This window comes from Notolepis coatsorum (assembly GCF_963971535.1).
Source record: "Notolepis coatsorum genome assembly, chromosome: 14".
Lineage (NCBI taxonomy): Eukaryota > Metazoa > Chordata > Actinopteri > Aulopiformes > Paralepididae > Notolepis > Notolepis coatsorum.
Window position 1 is genome coordinate 98,604,434 of NC_140178.1, and position 19,228 is coordinate 98,623,661.

The 19,228-nt window shown below is 46.1% G+C and overlaps 1 protein-coding gene across 1 annotated transcript in view; it reads left to right on the plus strand.

Annotated features, from left to right (window-relative positions):
- Positions 1 to 19,228, plus strand: part of btr30 (bloodthirsty-related gene family, member 30) — a gene marked incomplete at its 3' end in the record, with an annotated part of 74,578 nt that overhangs the window by 28,661 nt on the left and 26,689 nt on the right. Inside the window, exon 2 of the mRNA XM_084328722.1 lies at positions 628 to 802. Within this exon, the coding sequence (XP_084184848.1) occupies positions 632 to 802 (171 nt within the window). The 5' untranslated portion in view covers positions 628 to 631. The remainder of the gene's footprint in view (positions 1 to 627; positions 803 to 19,228) is intronic.

The following is a 19,228-nucleotide window of genomic DNA, read 5'->3' on the forward strand; positions in this document are numbered from 1 at the left end:
TAACATAACTGTAATGTAACATAACTCGCCTGCTGTCTCCTATTAACCTAACATGAAGAGGTGAGAACACCCCAGGCCAGGTCAGAGGTCATCTAAGATGAACCGTCACTTAGGAATGTTTCAAGCTGACACTAGAGCAAGAGAGACATTTGACTCTAGTCATCTCTACAGGGAGGAAATTATCAGGCTACATTACTGATAGAAATATGGATAAAGATTCTCTAATTCTATGGCGATTCCGTTCGCCTCATGATGTAACACAGCCCACGCGCCACCAGCTCCTGGGATTGGAACAAATCAAGGCTATAATCTCACATGGATTGAATTTTTTTAGGTTAAAGTTAGTTTTTTGTTTTGTTGTTGTATTAATAGATTTTTGTTGTTGTGAATGTGAGTTAATGGGTGAATGTGAGGCATAAGTTGGATAAAGGCGGTATATAAATGCAGTCCATTTAGCATCTGTCCATCCATCCATCCATCTCTCCCTCTATTTATCATCATTATCATAAATTCCTCCATCCATGCTTAAGACGGATCACTGTCAGGTATACTGTACACGGTTCCTTCTCTGTTGTTTGGGTTCCCGTATCATTACATTCACATCACCGCGTCCCTTCTACCCCTCAGCACCATGATGGCGGAGGCATCGCCAGTCCCAGTCCCGGTCTCAGTCCCAGTCCCAGTCTTGGTCCCAGTCCCAGTCTCGGTCCCGGACGCGACGGAACAGGAGCTGACCTGCTCCATCTGCCTGGACCTGTTCAACGACCCTGTGTCTACGCCCTGTGGACATAACTTCTGTCAGGTATGGTTAAACATGTATAATTAATTATGTAAAACGCACGTAAAATAGTTTAACCTCCCCCCAAGCCAAATGGGTAGTTGTAGCCCGGTGAGAAGAATGCATTCTGCTGCTTTCACTCCTACAGTTCTCAAAATCCCCTTTTCCCATGTTTAAGTTGGGTTTTTGAACCTTTCTTAGTGATTTTCCCTATATAAAGCACCTATACATTGTAGCAATATCATTTGTCCTTTAAGAAGGGGGGTACTCCTTGTATAAAACTAAGCAACATCTAATATTCGTTAGGGATGTGGGTGTGTCTTATAAAGAACTATATCCAAAATTGCTTCCTTTTCTCGAATTATATATTTTCCCTTCCTCCCCCTATCTCAACTGTCCCCTACTCCCTATACCTATGTTGGGTCTTTGACCTCTCCCGTGGTTCGTCTGTATGTGTACAGCACTCCGCACATATACTGAACGGTAGAAATCGTCAGACCTTATAAATTACATATTTTCCCCTCTCTACTAGTTCCCCATAGCTAAACCAAAAATTGTAGTATCTTTATGAAATATATATTACCCTTCATCCACAATTCCCAGCTATCCACTCCTCCTTATGTCTATGTTGGGTCTTTGACCTCTCCATAATGTCCTTATATAACTACACAGCATACATATTGAAAAGTAGAAATTCTCAATTTCCATTGACCTCCCCGTGGTTCGTCTGTATGTGTACAGCACATATACTGAACGGTAGAAATCGCCAGACTTTATACCTTATATATTTTCCCCTCTCTACTCGTTCCCCATATCTAAACCAAAAATTGCATTACCTTTATGAAATATGTATTTTCCCTTCATCCACAATTCCCAGCTATCCACTCCTCCTTATGTCTATGTTGGGTCGTTGACCTCTCCAAAATGCCCCTACACAGCATACATAATGAAAAGTAGAAATGACCAATTTCCATAGAATATACCTTTCCCCTACTTCAACAGTTCTCAAAATCCCCCCCCTCCCACTTTTAAGTTGGGTCCTTGAACCTCTCTTAGTGATTCTTCCTATATAAAGCACATATTGTATCAATTATCCGTTAAGAAGGGGGGTATGCCCTACATATATCCAAGCCATGTCCATTACACTTTAAGAATGGGGGTATGTCTCCTAGAGAATTAAATCAAAAATTGCAATCCTTTTATGAATTATATATTTTCCCTTCTTTCATAGATCCCTATCCCCTTCTCCCCATGTCTATGTTGGGTCTTTGGCCTCCCCCTAGTGTCTCTGTACGTGTACAGCATATATATTTTTTCGGTTTCTTCTGACAAGAGCGAGCGCATGGCTTCCATTGTCTGTTGGCTTCTTCTTTCTGAATCTTCTTTCAAGAGCGAGCACATGTTTCCCATCGTCATAGCCGTCTCTCCTTCTCTCTCTGGTCACCGCACCCGCTGTTTCCTCCTCCTCGTGTATCTCTTGGCTAGTAGGGCTTAGCTCAGCCCTACTAGCCATCTGTAGCCTGGTGGTTACTACCGTTAGCTTCTTGCTTTCCGCTCCTAGGCCCAAAGCCTCCGGTATATGGCTCTGCCTCTGTGTAGTGGAGCGTCTGTTTATCTCCGACTCTCTATCGTCTTTTCCTTCTGATTCAGAGTTTTTCATTTCATGTTCTCATGTTCCCCTCATGTTCTCATGTTCCCCTCCCCATCATATGTATATACTCTGTCAGGATCTAGGGGTAACAGTACTGTATATTTGAATACCGCTTATGTCACAAATGTATCAGCACTAAATACCTATATGTCCCTATGCCATAAATGTCATGTATGTTGTGTATGTCATAAATGTCTATATGAAATGAAAATGGGGGACCCTGATGGAAACAAGACAAACGTCTTTCTCAGGTCTGCATCCCCTTAACAATTGTATGTATTGAGCCGTACTGTATTGTACCCATTCTGCAATCTGTTAAATAAAGTTTTCATTCATTCATTCACTCAATAGAGTAGTCTTAAAAATGTTTTCCCCTTTGCTTTTCTCGGGGGGTATTCGGATTTAAGCCGTGTTTTTAGATAGTTTAGTCATTTAGCACCGGGAGCATATGGTGCGAGTTGCCTACTGCACGGCCGCCATCTTGAAGTCCCATGAAACTGATGTTAATCTTATTGTCTGACTCTGGGAAAGATGACAATAAGTGAATTTCCAAAAGTGTTGCAAGAGTGTTCCTTTTCGATAACAAACATTTGTTATACAGTATATAGTGACCGCATGGCAATAAGACCCGTAATAAATTTTCACTGCATCTGTAGTACAGACAGTATTTGATGTAATGTGTAATAGTCCTTGCACGGAATATTTGTATAGTTCTTTCTTCCAACATGGCTGCCTGTAACCATTTTATAGGTAAACACTGGAAAGCCTTTTCACGACCTTTTCACGATCCAAGACATTACAAATTATAAAAATGTTGTGTTAATAATATATTTCTCAATGACATCAACGCACAGCAACACAGAGGGAAAAAACGGGGTGTTCTAAACATTCCACGAAAGTCCTCTATTGACAAGTGTCCTCCCTGTCCTCACCATTTCTACACTGTACTGTATATTGCTGTAACTCTATCTGCATTGTATATGTATGTATATATGTATATTGAATATTGAAAAATTGTTTTTACACTTGTTTTTTTTTTAAACTGTTTTTATTGTAAATTTTTTCTCTTACACAAACATACATATATACAAACAACAGTACATGACAAAAATAAAAAAGACACCCTTCAATCCCCTCCCTTCCCTAATTACAACACAATTGACCTTTCCGCAGACATATTACCATAGAAACAATTATTGTTAATGCTTAATTGTTAATCGTTAAAGTGGAACTATTTTATAAATGGCCTTCCTCAGTGTCCCGTACCGTCCCCCAGCTATGTGGATTCATATCTACAGGTTCCACGCCTCCGACTCTCAATGTCCAAGATTCCTCAACCACCTAATAATGTGGCTGTCGGTGTGGCATTTGGCCCCAGGCCACTCAGTGGTAGGAGCCCATCCTTAAAATGTCCCAAGATCCTGAGGTAGAACACTGCTGCTTTTCAGTACCTGATTAGAAATATAGAACTCTCAGAGGTGTTCCATAGACTCACAGGAACTGTGTAAAAGTTCCCACCCTGTGAAAGGAACAGCAAAATAGCTCTCCTTTAAATTACCTATAAGAAATCACGGAAATATCAGCACAAAAATAATAAAAAAAATAAACCAATATAAAATACAATACAAGATACACTAATAAAATAACATAAAATGAATAAAAAAAAAAAAAAATAATAATAATAATAAGATAAAAATAAACAACTGTCCTTCGGCTTCTCTACCTCCATCCACTTTTCTTCTCTATTCTTTTTCTTCCCCTAAACCTTTCTCCCATTTTCCCTTTCCTCTCCCTTACCTTTCATGTTTCCTATCCCTCTCCTTTAGATTCTTACATTTTCCAGGAAGTGTATAAACGATGTCCATGTCCTTTCAAACTGCTCTGTTTTTCCCTTCTGTATGTATGTTAGTTTCTCCATTGCTAAGTTTTCTGACACTTCCTTTAACCACTGTTTAGCTCCTGGTCTCTGTATCTCCTTCCAGTTCAAAGCTATCACTCTCTTGGCCTGTAACAAACAAAAATGTATCAATTTCCTCTTTCTAATATAAGCTGGGAACTTCTCCGGGTATAAGTGTAGTATACATAACTTAGGATCGGTCGGGATTTCTATCTCTGTCATCTCCGATATGAGTTCCAATATCTCCTTCCAATATTCCTGTATCTTCTCACATTCCCACATACAGTGGTATAGGGTCCCTATCTCTATCCCACACCTAGTACATTCATCCGGGATCACAGGATAAAACTTGTGTAATTTCTCTGGTGTCGTATATACTCTATGTATCCACTTATATTGTAGGAGTTTACATCTGGTATTGATTGAAAGTGTCTGTGACATCTCACATGCTTGTTCCCAGTCCTCTTCTGCTATTTCTACCCCCATGTCCCTCTCCCATGCCCGCAAACTGCTCAAAGAGCTCTCATCCGATCCTGATAACAACACATCATAAAACTTGGATAATTGTCCTCTTCCCACCATATTGTTCCTCGTAAGTCTTTCTATTATGGATGTGGGTGGTTCCTCTGTGCCCCTGTTCTTTGAGACTACGTAGCTCCTGATTTGAAAGTATTTAAATCTATGTGATCTTGGGATTTCAAATGTGCTCACTATCTGTTCGAAGGTCATCAATTCTCCCTCTATGTATACGTTTTTAATCTTACCCAAACCTCTTTCTGCCCAATTTTTGAATCCCCCATCATTCCTTCCCGGTTTAAATTCCTCATTCCCCCAGATTGGTGTATACCCCGACAACTTATCTCTTCTACCTAAGTGTAAGTGTGCCTTGTGCCAGATCCTTACTGTATTCTGGAGGAACGGGTTCTTTGTATTTTTTATCAACAAGTTACTCTGTCGTGAATATATATATGCGTCTAGTGTTATCTTTGTCTCTTCTTTTTCTATCTCCATCTAAGCCGGTATATCTGCATGTTGAAAGTAGAACATTGCTGTCCTGAGCTGTGCCGCCCAGTAATAAAGCCTCATATCTGGAAGTCTAAGCCCTCCTCTGTCATACGGGAGGTAAAGGAGTGTTTATTGTTCCATATGAAACGTGTGAACATCGTTTTCAATCTCCGAAAGAAAGTTTCCGGTAAGGGCATTGGGATTGACTGGAATAGGTAAAGGAATTTAGGCAATATAGTCATTTTAATAATATTCACTCTGCCTATCATTGATATTGGTAATTTGCTCCATCTTTCAAGGCTATTTTCTACATCTGTCATTATTGGATCGTAATTACTCTGTACTAAGTCTTTAATCTCCGGGGTTATCTTTATCCCCAAATATGTAAACCCCTTGGGGGAGCTCGCAAACTGCGTGTGCACCGGCGCTTTTCCCCTTTCTCTTTTATTAAGTAACATAAGTGCGCTTTTATTTTGATTTGTTTTATATCCTGAAAATACTCCAAATTTCTCTAGTATTTCGTTCGCATTTCTAATTGAGGTATCCAATTTTGTTAAGTATAGTATTATATCGTCCGCGAAAAGCGATAGGCGATGCTCCATTCCCCCTATTCTCATCCCTGTGATTGCCCGGGTGCGTTTTCCTTAATGATAAGCAAGCAGTGCAAAAATGCTTCCGCATTCGTCACCGCACGCCAGTGCGGTAAAGCGCCCTTCTTTTCAGGCCCCGCTTAGACAAATGCTACCGTGCGTGCACCGGCGGCGGCGTGCTCGCTCAGGTGCGTGCGTGCGCCGGCGTGCTCGCGCGAGGTGCCCGCGCATGCGCATGAGATCCACACGAGCGGAGCTCAATATATATAAGTCACCGCCCCTTATTCAGTATCTAGAAATAGCTCAATTGGCAAGGCCACATGGCTGTGGATCCTATGGCTCGTTTGCTGGCGAGTTCGAATCCCATCGAAAATATTTTTTAACGTGATTTTTTTTTAACGTGTATTCTTTCGCCGGTTAAGGTTAGGCATGGTTAAGGTTAAGGTTAAGGTTAGGCATTGTTTCGGAGTTGGTTAAGGTTAGAACGGTTAAGTTTAGGCGCTGTTAAGGAGCTGGTTAAGGTTAGAGTTTGTCAAAGAGAATGGCAATATAATTTCTATGGTTAAGGTTAGGCATGGTTAAGGTTAAGGTTAAGGTTAGGCATTGTTTCGGAGTTGGTTAAGGTTAGAACGGTTAAGTTTAGGCGCTGTTAAGGAGCTGGTTAAGGTTAGAGTTTGTCAAAGAGAATGGCAATAGACAGCCTATTTCCGCACGACCTGGGCGCTGGGCGGCGGAAAATGAAAGGCGCATTACTGCACGCCACTACGGTAAATTTTTGCACTGCTTGCTTGTCATAAAGCTACACGCTTCCCGGGTCCTGCCTAATCGTCATCGCTAATGGTTCGATTGCGAATAAAAATAGCAACGGTGTATAGAATCCTGATCCATTTTATATATCCTTCCCCAAACCCGAACCTTTTAAGTGTTTCAAACAGATATCCCCACTCAATCCTGTCAAATGCCTTTTCGGCGTCTATAATGACAGAACTGCGTGGTCTTTTTCGTTTTTCTTAGTGTGAAGAACATTTAGTAATCTCCTAATGTTATGAAATCCCTGTCTTCCCAATACAAATCCGTTCTGGTAATTTTTGATCAGATGTGGAATCGACTTCTCTATGCGTCTAGATAGCGCCTTACATAAAATCTTCGTATCACATCGCTTATGATGAATTGAAAATGGGGGACCCTGATGTAAACAAGACGAAAGTCTTTCTCTGGTCTGCATCCCCTTAACAATTGTATGTATTGAGCTGTACTGTACTGTACCCATTCTGCAATCTGTTAATAAACTTTTCAATCAATCAATCAAACAGAACGACACAGGACGATATGAAGTTGTGTCTGAGGGTGGCTTTCCCGGTTTCTTAAGTACCGAAATCATCACCGATCTTAAGGATGGAGGCAAAGTCCCCTCCTCATATGCTTCATTGAACATTTCCAGTAGGTGGGGTAGCAGTTTCCCTGAGAATCTCTTGTATATTTCTGTTGGTATCCCATCTGGGCCCGCCACCTTCCCGCTATTCATAACCGTAAGCGCCTCGTTTAATTCTTCTATTGTTAGCTCTTGGTCAAACTGTTTCTGTTCCTCCTCCGTTATTTTTGGGAATTCTAACTTGTCCAGGAATTCATTTTGTTGTTCTGTGTCCTTTGGGTATTCTGATTTATATAATTTTTCATAATATTCTTTAAAGGCGTTATTTATTTCTATTGGGTCATTAGTTTCCACCCCATTCCCCAATTTGATCGTATTTATCATCCTTTCCGTTTGTGCCTTTCTAATTATCCATGCCAGTATCTTGCCTGCTTTTTCCCCTTGGTCGTAGTACGATTGTTTTAGCCACTGTAAGTCCGATGTTATCTTTGTAGTGGATAGATGCTTGTACTGGGCCTTTAATACCCGTAGTTCTCTCTGTTTTGCTGGGTCTTCTCCCCTATATAGCTGTTCTTCCACTTCTTTTACCCGTCTTTCTATGTCCTCCATTTGCTTATAGTGTTCCTTAGATTTATGTTTAGTATAGCTTATCATCTCTCCCCTTATATACGCCTTAAATGCCTCCCATCTCATTGTTGCACTTGTCTGGTCTGTATTTATGGAGAAGTATATGTCTATTTTTTCATCTATAAAAGTCATACATTTCGGGTTGTTGAGCCACTTGGTTTGGAGTCTGAATCTAGGGGGTGCCTTCGCTATTCATAGTTAACGTCATTGGAGAATGCTCAGACAGTAATCTACTGTCATATTCACTTCCTGTAAATTTAGATACCAAGCTTGTCAATACTAAAAAATACTCTATTCTCGAGAACGATGGCCTACTTAGTAATTTTGAAGCGCACGAATATTCCCTCTTGTCTGGGTTTAGCTTTCTCCATACCTCAACCAAGTCGAGGTCTTTCATAAACGTATCTATCACTTTCCTTGTTCTTCCGTGGGAGGTATCTATTCCCCCTGACTTATCTATTTCCGGTCTCCTCACGCAGTTAAAGTCTCCCCCCATGATGAACTGGCCCGTGAGAGTTGCCATTTTCATAAACAGTTTTTGAAAAAACAGCCGGTCATCATTGTTTGGTCCATATATATTTACTAGGTTCACCTGCGTGGAGACTATAGTACCGCTTAATATTATAAATCTCCCTCCCGGGTCTACAATTTTATTTCTTAAAGTAAATGGTATCGACTTGTCTATTAGTATCATTACTCCTCTAGCTTGTGAGTTGAATGGCGCCGAGTATACCTGCCCCTTCCATCTATTCTCGACCCTCTTGAGATCTTCCCCAGTGCTGTGTGTTTCCTGTAAATAAACTATTTTTGCTCCTGATCGTTTTATCTTCCCTAGAATCTGTTTTAGCTTAATAATGTGGCTCATCCCCCTCACGTTCCAGCTCATATATTTTATTTCGTTCCTACTCATCCTTATGTCCTATGTTTCCCATTCTCTTCTTGCCCTCCTCCCCCCTCTCTCCTCTATGTTTTGTGATGTGGTGATCCAGCCGAAGTGTCCTGTAATAATAAATAAAAAAGAGAAAAAACACAAGTACCCCCAAACTCCACATATAAAGCTAACGTCCCCCCCTATTGGGCACGGACCTCTGACCCTCCTCTTTTCCGACTTCCTGCAGGTCCTTTCCTGCTTCCTTTTGACGGGATGCATCTTACCTGCCTTTCTCCCTTTCCTACCGCTCTTCCCTCCTAGTATGCTCTAACCACATGCTCCCTTTTTCTCATTTCTGCTATTTAAAGTCCAACTTGACTAAACTATCTTCAACTTGATCCTGTATCCCTACCCCCCCCCCTTCCTCCTCTCGTAACCATCTCGAGGAAACCCTCTATTTCAGCCTCTAAACTCCTGGATCTCTATCACCTTAAACATTGAAACATTGAAACAAAACCATTGAAACAAAACCAAATCCGCCACCAACCGGGCATCGACCATATCCAATACCTGTTAAGAAAGGGGATATGACCTACGAAAACCTCTAAGCTATACCCTTTACCCGTTAAGAAGGGGGGTATCTTTTGTAGAGTTAAATCAGAACTTGCTGTACCTTTATGTATTATACCCTTCCCCTTCCTCCCCAAATCCTAACCATCCACTCCTCCTCACGCCTATGTTGGGTCCTTGACCTCTCCGTAGTGTCCCTATATAACTATCCCGTTTACCTAGTACCTATACTGAACGGTAGAGGTCGCCAGACCTTATACCCTATACATTTTTCCCTCTCTATTAGTTTCCCCCATCTAAACCAAAAATTTTAGTGCCTTTATGAAATATACATTTTCCCTTCCTTCCCCATTCCTAGCTAACCACTCCTCCTTCTGTCTATGTTTGGCCCTCGGTCTCTCCATAGTTCCCTTAACTAACTATAACTACTTATGTAACTGAGGGGTACAATTCCCTGACTGTATTACTAGATATGATACTTACTACCACTACCTTTGTACTTAATATTCGGCCACCCAGTACTCGGCATAAATATATTATGATGAACACTGTCACGTAGATGAAACGGATCCAACACAAATGTACGAATTAGAAATAGGTCTTTATTTCTACACAGCGATGGTGTGTAGAGCAAGCACTTAATCAAATCAATCACATTTATGAATGGGAATTAGTATGCACTTTTATGGCAAGAGTATTCGTCGGTATATCAATAGAGAATGTCCAATCTCTGAAGGCGCAGGTGGTACATATACGACCTGGAATAGTTAAGGAATAACAGCAATGATACTTTAATGATTATAGACTGGATACACTAGGGGGGGTTAATCCGGTCGCTTGTAAGCCGACAGGAGTAGGAAAGGGGGGGGGGGGGGTAGAGTCCGGCCGCCTCATCCGGCCAAGGGTATCCCAGGTGAACCCACTGTAGTGCCGTTCAATGCGCCGGCGATCCTTGGACCACAGATGAAAGCAGGTGGACTCTTTGTGGGCCGGCGTCCTCCGGTCCACGGAGGAGAGACGTGAAGCGACCTCGTCTTGCAGAGCGTCTCCTCACCTTGCGTCCTCTCCAGGGGGGGGGGGTTCCAACACACGGCAGTGTCGGGGGTCTTTATCCATGGAATAATCAACGTATACAAAGCATAATCCGTGCCTGGGAAGGCGGGCTGTCGTCGGTAGAATAATCCGGTATACAGGTCCACTCGCTCGTCGGCTCTGGGGCTCCTCGGGTGCAATCTCACATGGGGTCGATCATCCTGGATAAGCAGCCAGTTTTCTGCCCGAAACGATGGGGTGCTGACTACGGTAGTATTCTCACCGCACGAAGCACTATATATTAACAGACTATTATTAGCTTAATAGACTACGTCCAACTCGACGATATAGTGCCAAATATGACTATTCAAATATTAATATACACGATGTCTCAATACCGATGGTAGGCCGAACTTGGCCTTACTCCCACACGTGGCGTCGCGGGGAGGCTTTACGTCTGTGACTCTATTGGAGGGTAAGAAACTGGACTGAAAAGGAAGTCCTACTTTAGTAGCGCAGTATATATACGCACTATGAACAAATAGTCCCATTAGTGGTGCGGTAGCCAGATTCCTACGCGGAACTAGGACTTGTTCGTACATGTTGAGCGGTACGTTTGAACTGGGTCTGGGGGGTATGGCAGCCTGGCACCAAGGTCTCGACCAATAGTAGAATGGAGACTATTATGGGATGTTCAGTAGGCTAGAATGGATATTCAATGCATATTGTACAAGGAATATACAAGGGATATCAAGGAATATTAGAGAATATACAAATACAATTAAATATATATATATAATAAATATATATATTCGGTTTAATCTGGCCCTTCACAACAGCCACCCCCTGATTGGTCCCAGACCTAATCAGTTAAGCAGAGACAGATTAATCGCGTTGTCTATTTACACCTAAGGGTTTGCTGTAGGGGTCAGTCAACTTCACAAAGTCATAGGGTTATAGGGTCATGGTCATCATCGATTGTGTCTGGGAGTCGAGGCAGTTCTATGAGCCTCGCCACGGGACGGGTGTAAGTGCGACCCTGGACAAGCACTTCAGCTGCTCGGACCTTGCCGTCGGCACCGGTGATCACTTTGCTTACGCGGCCGGCCGGCCACATAGCTCTGGGCAGTGATTGATCAATAATCATGACGACTGTTCCTTCTGTCAAATTGTCTCTCTCCTTTACCCACTTCTGGCGGGTCTGTAGAGACGGTAGGTAGTGCAGTAGGAAACTGCTCCAAAACTTGTCGGCTAATACTTGGCTGTACCTCCACATTCGTCGGCCGTTCGCTTCTTCAGGCCGGTACATTGTCTGGGGTAATGCAGGATCTAGCCGCCCCATCAGGAGTGTGTTGGGGGTAACTGGGTAGATAACAGTGCTCAATCCACAGAACACAGGCTTCTTATTCTCAGCCTCCTCCTGACTGGCTTCCCTCGGGATAGGCGTGGGCCACTGTCCTTCCGGGAGTCTTAGGAATGCGGGGCCGTCACTGTAAGCATTGCGACGGGTGAGGTCATCCAGGGGCATCCCCCGGGTGATGACGTCAGCTGGGTTCTGTTTTGTATCAACGTAGCGCCACTCTGTTTCTCCGGTTAACTCTTCGGTTAAGTCTTGAATCTCGGTGACTCTGACTCCCACGAAGACTTTGTACTTGCATGAGTCCGATTTGATCCAGGCGAGTACTGTCGTGGAATCTGACCACAGGATTGTTCTAGACACCGGTATGGTGAGCTCACGTTGGATGAGCGTGGCTAGGTGCGCTCCGGCTAGGGCTGCGCAGAGCTCTAGACGTGGGATAGATTGTTGCTTGCGTGGGGCTATTCTCGAGCGGGCGAGGACAAATGCTGTGTAGATCTCTCCCCCCTTTTCTTGGGCCCGCAAGTAGGCTACTGATCCGTATGCGACCTCTGAGGCGTCACTGAAGACGTGTAAGTCCATTTTACATGTCTCTGGCCTCACCGTGGGTGGGAAGTAGCTTCGGCGCATATTAACGCCTGGGAGTGAGTGGAGCTCCATCTCCCACTCTCTCCAGGTGGATGCAAGGTGTGCGGGAATGGGGTCGTCCCAGCCCTGGTCCCTGTCCCACAATGCTCGCACAATCACCCTTGCCCTGGTGGTGTACGGCAGAACACATCCCAGCGGGTCATATCGTCGGGCGAGTGCTGTGTACACACTCCGTCTGGTGGTCGGCGCCGCCGCCGGCCTTCCCTGCTCCGTAGTCAGGGGCCCGTGTCTGTAGTGAAGCGAATCCGCTTTGAATCGCCACACCAATCCCAGGGTCATCTCCTGGGCTTCTCCCGGGACTGTAGCCATCCAGGTCTCGCCGCTGGCTGCCCTGTCCTCGGAGGAGAGGCTGCGCAGTACCTGCGGATCGCTGCTGGCCCACTGCCTGAGATCAAAGCCGCCTTTGATCAATGAGGCGCGGAGTTTAATCAGGAGAGCCTCGGCTTCTTCCTGGGTTGAAAGGCTTTGTAGACAGTTGTCTACGTAGAAGCTGTTCTTTACGCTGTGTCGGACCTCTTCGTCCGCTGCTGGGTCCTCTGCTACATGTTTCTGTAGTGCAAATGTAGCACAGCAGGGGCTGCACGTCGTTCCGAAGGGGAGGACTTCCCATTGGTAGATGGCTGGGTGCTCATCTCCTGGCTTCTCTCTCCATAGGAACCGTAACAGGGGCTTGTCCTCCTCTACTAATCTCACCTGCAGGAACATTCCTTTAATGTCCCCGCTGATGGCCACCTTTTCCTGGCGGAAGCGGAGTAGAACGCCGAGTAGGGAGGGGCCGAGTGTGGGACCGGGCAGTAACTCTTTATTCAGATTTTGGGATCCGATCTGGTAGCTGCAGTTAAATACTATGCGGTCTTTACCGTTGTGATGGACCTTGTGGTGAGGCACGTACCACGCTTCAGTGGTCTGGTCAGCCTCTTTAATGTCCATCTTTGTGACGTGTCCCGCTGTGATGAGCTTCTCTATCTCAGCGCGGTATACACTCTCTTGGGCGGGGTTCTTGGCTAAGCGCCGCTCCGTGTTCAGCAGGTACCGTTCTGTGGCGTCTGTCTTGGCGTGGAAAGTAGGCATTCCTTCTCGCCGCAGGAGTGGCGTGGCGTATCTCAACACGCCGTTGACCGGGACTCTCTTGGTCCTGTCTCGAGGAGGTGAATGGCGTAAATGTCATCTTTAGAGCGAATGTCTTTCTTTCCGTTCTTAAAGGGCATTTGTTCCAAGGTCCATAACCGCTCTACGTGTTGCAGGAGTGCGGTTTCTCCCTCTGTGACTCGGGAGTGGAGACATCTAGTGGCTGTACTTCGGTTGAGAGATTTGGCGAGCGGGCCTTGGAGAGTCCATCCCAAACGGGTCTCGACTGCTGCAGGACGGCCTCGGGGTCCGGTATGAACCCGGTCTATCGGGACAATGAGGTCTGCATGGTCGGAGCCTATCAACAGGGTCGGCATAGCATTGTCTATGAGCGGGATCGGTAACTTGCGCAGATGTGCATATTTCTCCATCAGCTTGGCGACGGGGTATGTGTACCGCGACAGTCCTATTTCTTGGCTGGTGAAAGCGTCTGCAATCTGGTACCGTCGCTCAGGCTGGCCGCTTGCTGCGATAGAGAATGAGACATTCTCGCCCTTTATCGTCTTCAAATCTCGTCTTATTGTCCGAATTGTCATTTGGGTTTCGCTTCCCCGCAGCCCTAGCTGGGCCGCAGCGGAGGCGAGCAGAAGGGTCTTCTCTGACCCGTCATCGAGGACGGCGTAAGTGTCCAGGACTTTATTCTGGTAGCTTAGTGTCACACGCACTACTTTTAGGAGTACTCGGGCTCCACTGCTGCTGGCGGGATCGATGTACATGACGCTCGCTTTGCTGCTGGATGGTGCGGGTGAAGGGCGCCGTCTGTTACTGTCGTGAAGTATGTCCAGATGGGCTCCATCGCACTTGGTGCACCTTTTCTTTAAGCGGCATTCGGCTGCCATGTGTGAGCGCGCACAGCGAAAACAGCGCTTGTTGGACTTTATCCATTGACTTGCTTCCTCCGCGTTCAGCTTGGGGAAGGAGTCACATTGCGCTAGCCAGTGTTCTTTCTCACAGTAGGGGCACACTATCTTCCACTTCTCCGTTCTGGAGGGGGTACTGTGGCTCCTGCTGCTCGGTACTGACTCCGATTGGTGCATCACAGTCACCGATCTTCTTCCATCATTTAGTCGTCTGGTTCCTTCTCTGGAGCCAGGGGTGCTCCGTCCGAATGTATCTAGCCGTAGGCTGCTGACTTCTCTCGCCAGGAAGTCTGCTAGATCGAGGAGGTTCGGTTCGGGGCCATTCGGGTCTCGGTGGTCTCTCTGCCGCCTAAAACGCTCCTGTCGAGCGGGCGGCAGCTTCTCCAAGATCCTTTCCACATTTGAGTTGGCGTAAAGTTCATGCCTCCCCTTCTCTCTCTGCGCTCCCAACATCCCTACCAGGGACTGCACTCTGATGGACAGGTCGTCCAGTGCTCGATTGTCTATTGCCGGGGGTAAGCGGTCGATGTGTCGGATCTCCTGGATCACGTAATCCCATATGCGCCCATACCTCTGGTCCAATGCTACCAGCGCTGCTGTGTATGGGGTGGTGGAAGTCGCGTAGGCGAGCGCTATATTATGTGCGCGGGGTACCTTTAAGTGCTTCAGTAGGATGGCGTATTTATGGCGTTCATCCAATACATCCACCAACATGGTCTCCAGACACATGCGGAGTTCTGTATACTGGGCCCGGTTCTCTTGGGTGAAGTCGGGTACCATAGGCGTGCCAATGTATGACGCTGACTGTGGATACATCGGCGAGCGTTGGGGGAGAGGCCTCCTAGGCGAGTCTCCTCCCGCTCCTTGGTATGGGCTGGTACCGGCAGTGTACCATGGCCCGCTTGTCCAGGTGCTGTTCCTCGGTGCGGGTCGTGCGTCGTGCTCACCCGGGTATAGAGTCGGGGGTCTGTAGCGCAGCTCCGCGGGAGTATAGCCTGGGCTGTACCGGACCTCCTGGTCCGGTAGAGTACTGTGCTGTCGTCGGGCGTGGTTCTCCTCCTCTTCCTCTTCGTCTTCAGTTAGGTCATCCAGTGCTTGTAGTCTCTGGTTTAGCCTCTCCACAGGATATGCTGCTCCTTCCCGGTTGCTAGGTCTCGCTTGGACCGGTGGGGGGAGGTGGTCTGTGGGGGGTATAGACCTCGTCTGTTGGTCAAGTTCAGGGTTGTTTACTCGGCTAGGGGATGCCGCCCTGGAGGTGTGTCTAGACGAGTTCCTGGAGCCTCTGGCGGAGGGAGAGGGTGTTGTCCGTCTGATCAGCTGTTCTATTAGTTGCGCTTGCTGTCTGTCGCGCTCTGCGTCCCGTAGAGCACCAGCAGCTGCTCGCTGGCTGTCTGCTCGGTCTCGGGCCACATTCTCTTCCCTCTGAATGCGTCTTATTTCTAGACGTATATGCTCTTCTTCGCTCCGCTGCTGGATCTGCAGTCGGTCGCGTTCAGCAGCGGCGTTCAGGCTGATGAGGAAGGCCTGCTGTAGGGTCCTCTCTGCCTCGCTGGGAGAAGGCGGTTGTATAGGGGAGCCTTCCCTCGGGGTACTCCTTGCGGAGCCTTGGAGCTCTATCTCCACGGTGCTCTCCCCGTCTTCTTCCGTGCCGAGTTCTCTCTCGGTAGCGCTGTATTCCTCCCGGGACTCATCGGGGACTACTTCTTCAGTACTGGCGGGGTGTGAAGTCATGTCTGGTTCCCACTGGTCCCCACCGTGAACTTGGTCAGTTACATTAGAACCCGTAGGGGCCTCTATGGTCGGGGTAGTCTGGGCGTTGGGGTTAGACATACTTTTACTTTCTAGTTTTACCGCGTTTACTGTTAGTAGAAGACTAGGTTGTTGACTGACAGCGTAAGCCTCTAAGTACTGAGGGAGCCGTCGTTCGCGCTGCGGGCGTTGGTTAGGAGGATCGTTTCGTGGAGTGTTCATCATAGGCCATTTCAATATTAATAACACTATATTAATATTACACTGATTACCCTCCGGCTCGAAGGACCAATTGTAACTGAGGGGTACAATTCCCTGACTGTATTACTAGATATGATACTTACTACCACTACCTTTGTACTTAATATTCGGCCACCCAGTACTCGGCATAAATATATTATGATGAACACTGTCACGTAGATGAAACGGATCCAACACAAATGTACGAATTAGAAATAGGTCTTTATTTCTACACAGCGATGGTGTGTAGAGCAAGCACTTAATCAAATCAATCACATTTATGAATGGGAATTAGTATGCACTTTTATGGCAAGAGTATTCGTCGGTATATCAATAGAGAATGTCCAATCTCTGAAGGCGCAGGTGGTACATATACGACCTGGAATAGTTAAGGAATAACAGCAATGATACTTTAATGATTATAGACTGGATACACTAGGGGGGGTTAATCCGGTCGCTTGTAAGCCGACAGGAGTAGGAAAGGGGGGGGGGGTAGAGTCCGGCCGCCTCATCCGGCCAAGGGTATCCCAGGTGAACCCACTGTAGTGCCGTTCAATGCGCCGGCGATCCTTGGACCACAGATGAAAGCAGGTGGACTCTTTGTGGGCCGGCGTCCTCCGGTCCACGGAGGAGAGACGTGAAGCGACCTCGTCTTGCAGAGCGTCTCCTCACCTTGCGTCCTCTCCAGGGGGGGGGGGTTCCAACACACGGCAGTGTCGGGGGTCTTTATCCATGGAATAATCAACGTATACAAAGCATAATCTGTGCCTGGGAAGGCGGGCTGTCGTCGGTAGAATAATCCGGTATACAGGTCCACTCGCTCGTCGGCTCTGGGGCTCCTCGAGTGCAATCTCACATCGGGTCGATCATCCTGGATAAGCAGCCAGTTTTCTGCCCGAAACGATGGGGTGCTGACTACGGTAGTATTCTCACCGCACGAAGCACTATATATTAACAGACTATTATTAGCTTAATAGACTACGTCCAACTCGACGATATAGTGCCAAATATGACTATTCAAATATTAATATACACGATGTCTCAATACCGATGGTAGGCCGAACTTGGCCTTACTCCCACACGTGGCGTCGCGGGGAGGCTTTACGTCTGTGACTCTATTGGAGGGTAAGAAACTGGACTGAAAAGGAAGTCCTACTTTAGTAGCGCAGTATATATACGCACTATGAACAAATAGTCCCATTAGTGGTGCGGTAGCCAGATTCCTACGCGGAACTAGGACTTGTTCGTACATGTTGAGCGGTACGTTTGAACTGGGTCTGGGGGGTATGGCAGCCTGGCACCAAGGTCTCGACCAATAGTAGAATGGAGACTATTATGGGATGTTCAGTAGGCTAGAATGGATATTCAATGCATATTGTACAAGGAATATACAAGGGATATCAAGGAATATTAGAGAATATACAAATACAATTAAATATATATATATAATAAATATATATATTCGGTTTAATCTGGCCCTTCACAACAACTTAACTATAACTGCACATTCCACATATTGAAAAATAGAAATGTCCCCTTTTCCATAGTATATACCATTCTCCTCCCCCCCCCCCCCCCCCCCCCTTCCCACTTTTAAGTTGGGTCCTTGAACCTCTTAATCCTACGTAAAGCCCCTATATATATCTTATATTCATATCAATTATCCGGCAAGAAGGGGGGCCTGCCATATATATACAAGCCTTTTCCCTTGCATTTCAAGAATGGGGGTATTTCTCCTAGAGAATTCAATCAGAAATTACAATCCATAGTGTCTCCGTATCTGCACAGCCTATATATTGAACCATTGAAATTGCCCGATTTTATAGATTATTCCCCCCCCCCCCCCCTCCCCTCCCTTCTATATACCCTTCTTAGCTACCCGTGTCATCCACCTGTGGCGGTCTCTCCTGTTGCTCTTCTTCTGGTCCTTGCCCCGCAAGTGTCTGTCTCAGTCGCGTTGGGTCTGTCCCCACCGTCATACCACAGGCTTGTCGTGCTTGTTCCGGAGTATCACACAAAGTAGTTCTACCTTCCCACGTCACCTCCAGAATGGCTCCTCTCACAAAGCCTGTCTGTCCTTTCCCTTTTTACACCTGTTTTTACACCTGTTTTTACACCTGTTTTTTTTACACCTGTTTTTACACCTGTTTTTATACACTGTTTTTATACACCTGTTTTTATCTAATCACGCTCTTATTAATATTGATGGGTATGACTTAATTGAATTTTATCATGTACTTATTTTTAATTCATGATGCAGACATAACGTGTAATAACTGTATGGGAACGGTCAATGTCTGTATACTGTTGTGAGCTGCGAGATACCCTGAATTTCCCCAAGGGGATTAATAAAGTATCTATCTATCTATCTGAAAGCAGTAGTCTCTCACTTCCCTGTACTCCTCCCGTTTCTTGACCAGGGACGCGGCGAGGTCTTGGTATATCCTCACTTGTAATCCTTCGTGTGTCAAAAGTCGCTTCTTTTTTGCGATGTCTAGCATGGCTTCTTTGTCCCGTTGGTTGGTGAATACCACTATGAGTGGCCTCCTCCCGGTTCCGTTTTCGCCTCTCTTTTTCCTTCTCGCGGGAGCCCCTCTGTACGCCGCTTCCAGCCTGGGATTTTTAGTGAAGACTCCTGCCCCCGCTAGCCCCCAGAGTATCTTTGAATAGTATTCTGTCATTGTTCCTCTCGGTCCTTTCGGGTCTTGTTCCTCTGGTATGCCGATCACTCTCAGATTCTTCCGTTTAGCATAGTTGAACATATTTTCCATATTCTCTCCCATCTCCTTACTGTCAGATCGGAGCCTCTGGCACTCCCTCTCCCACCGATCCTGGTCCGTAGCTCTGCTATCC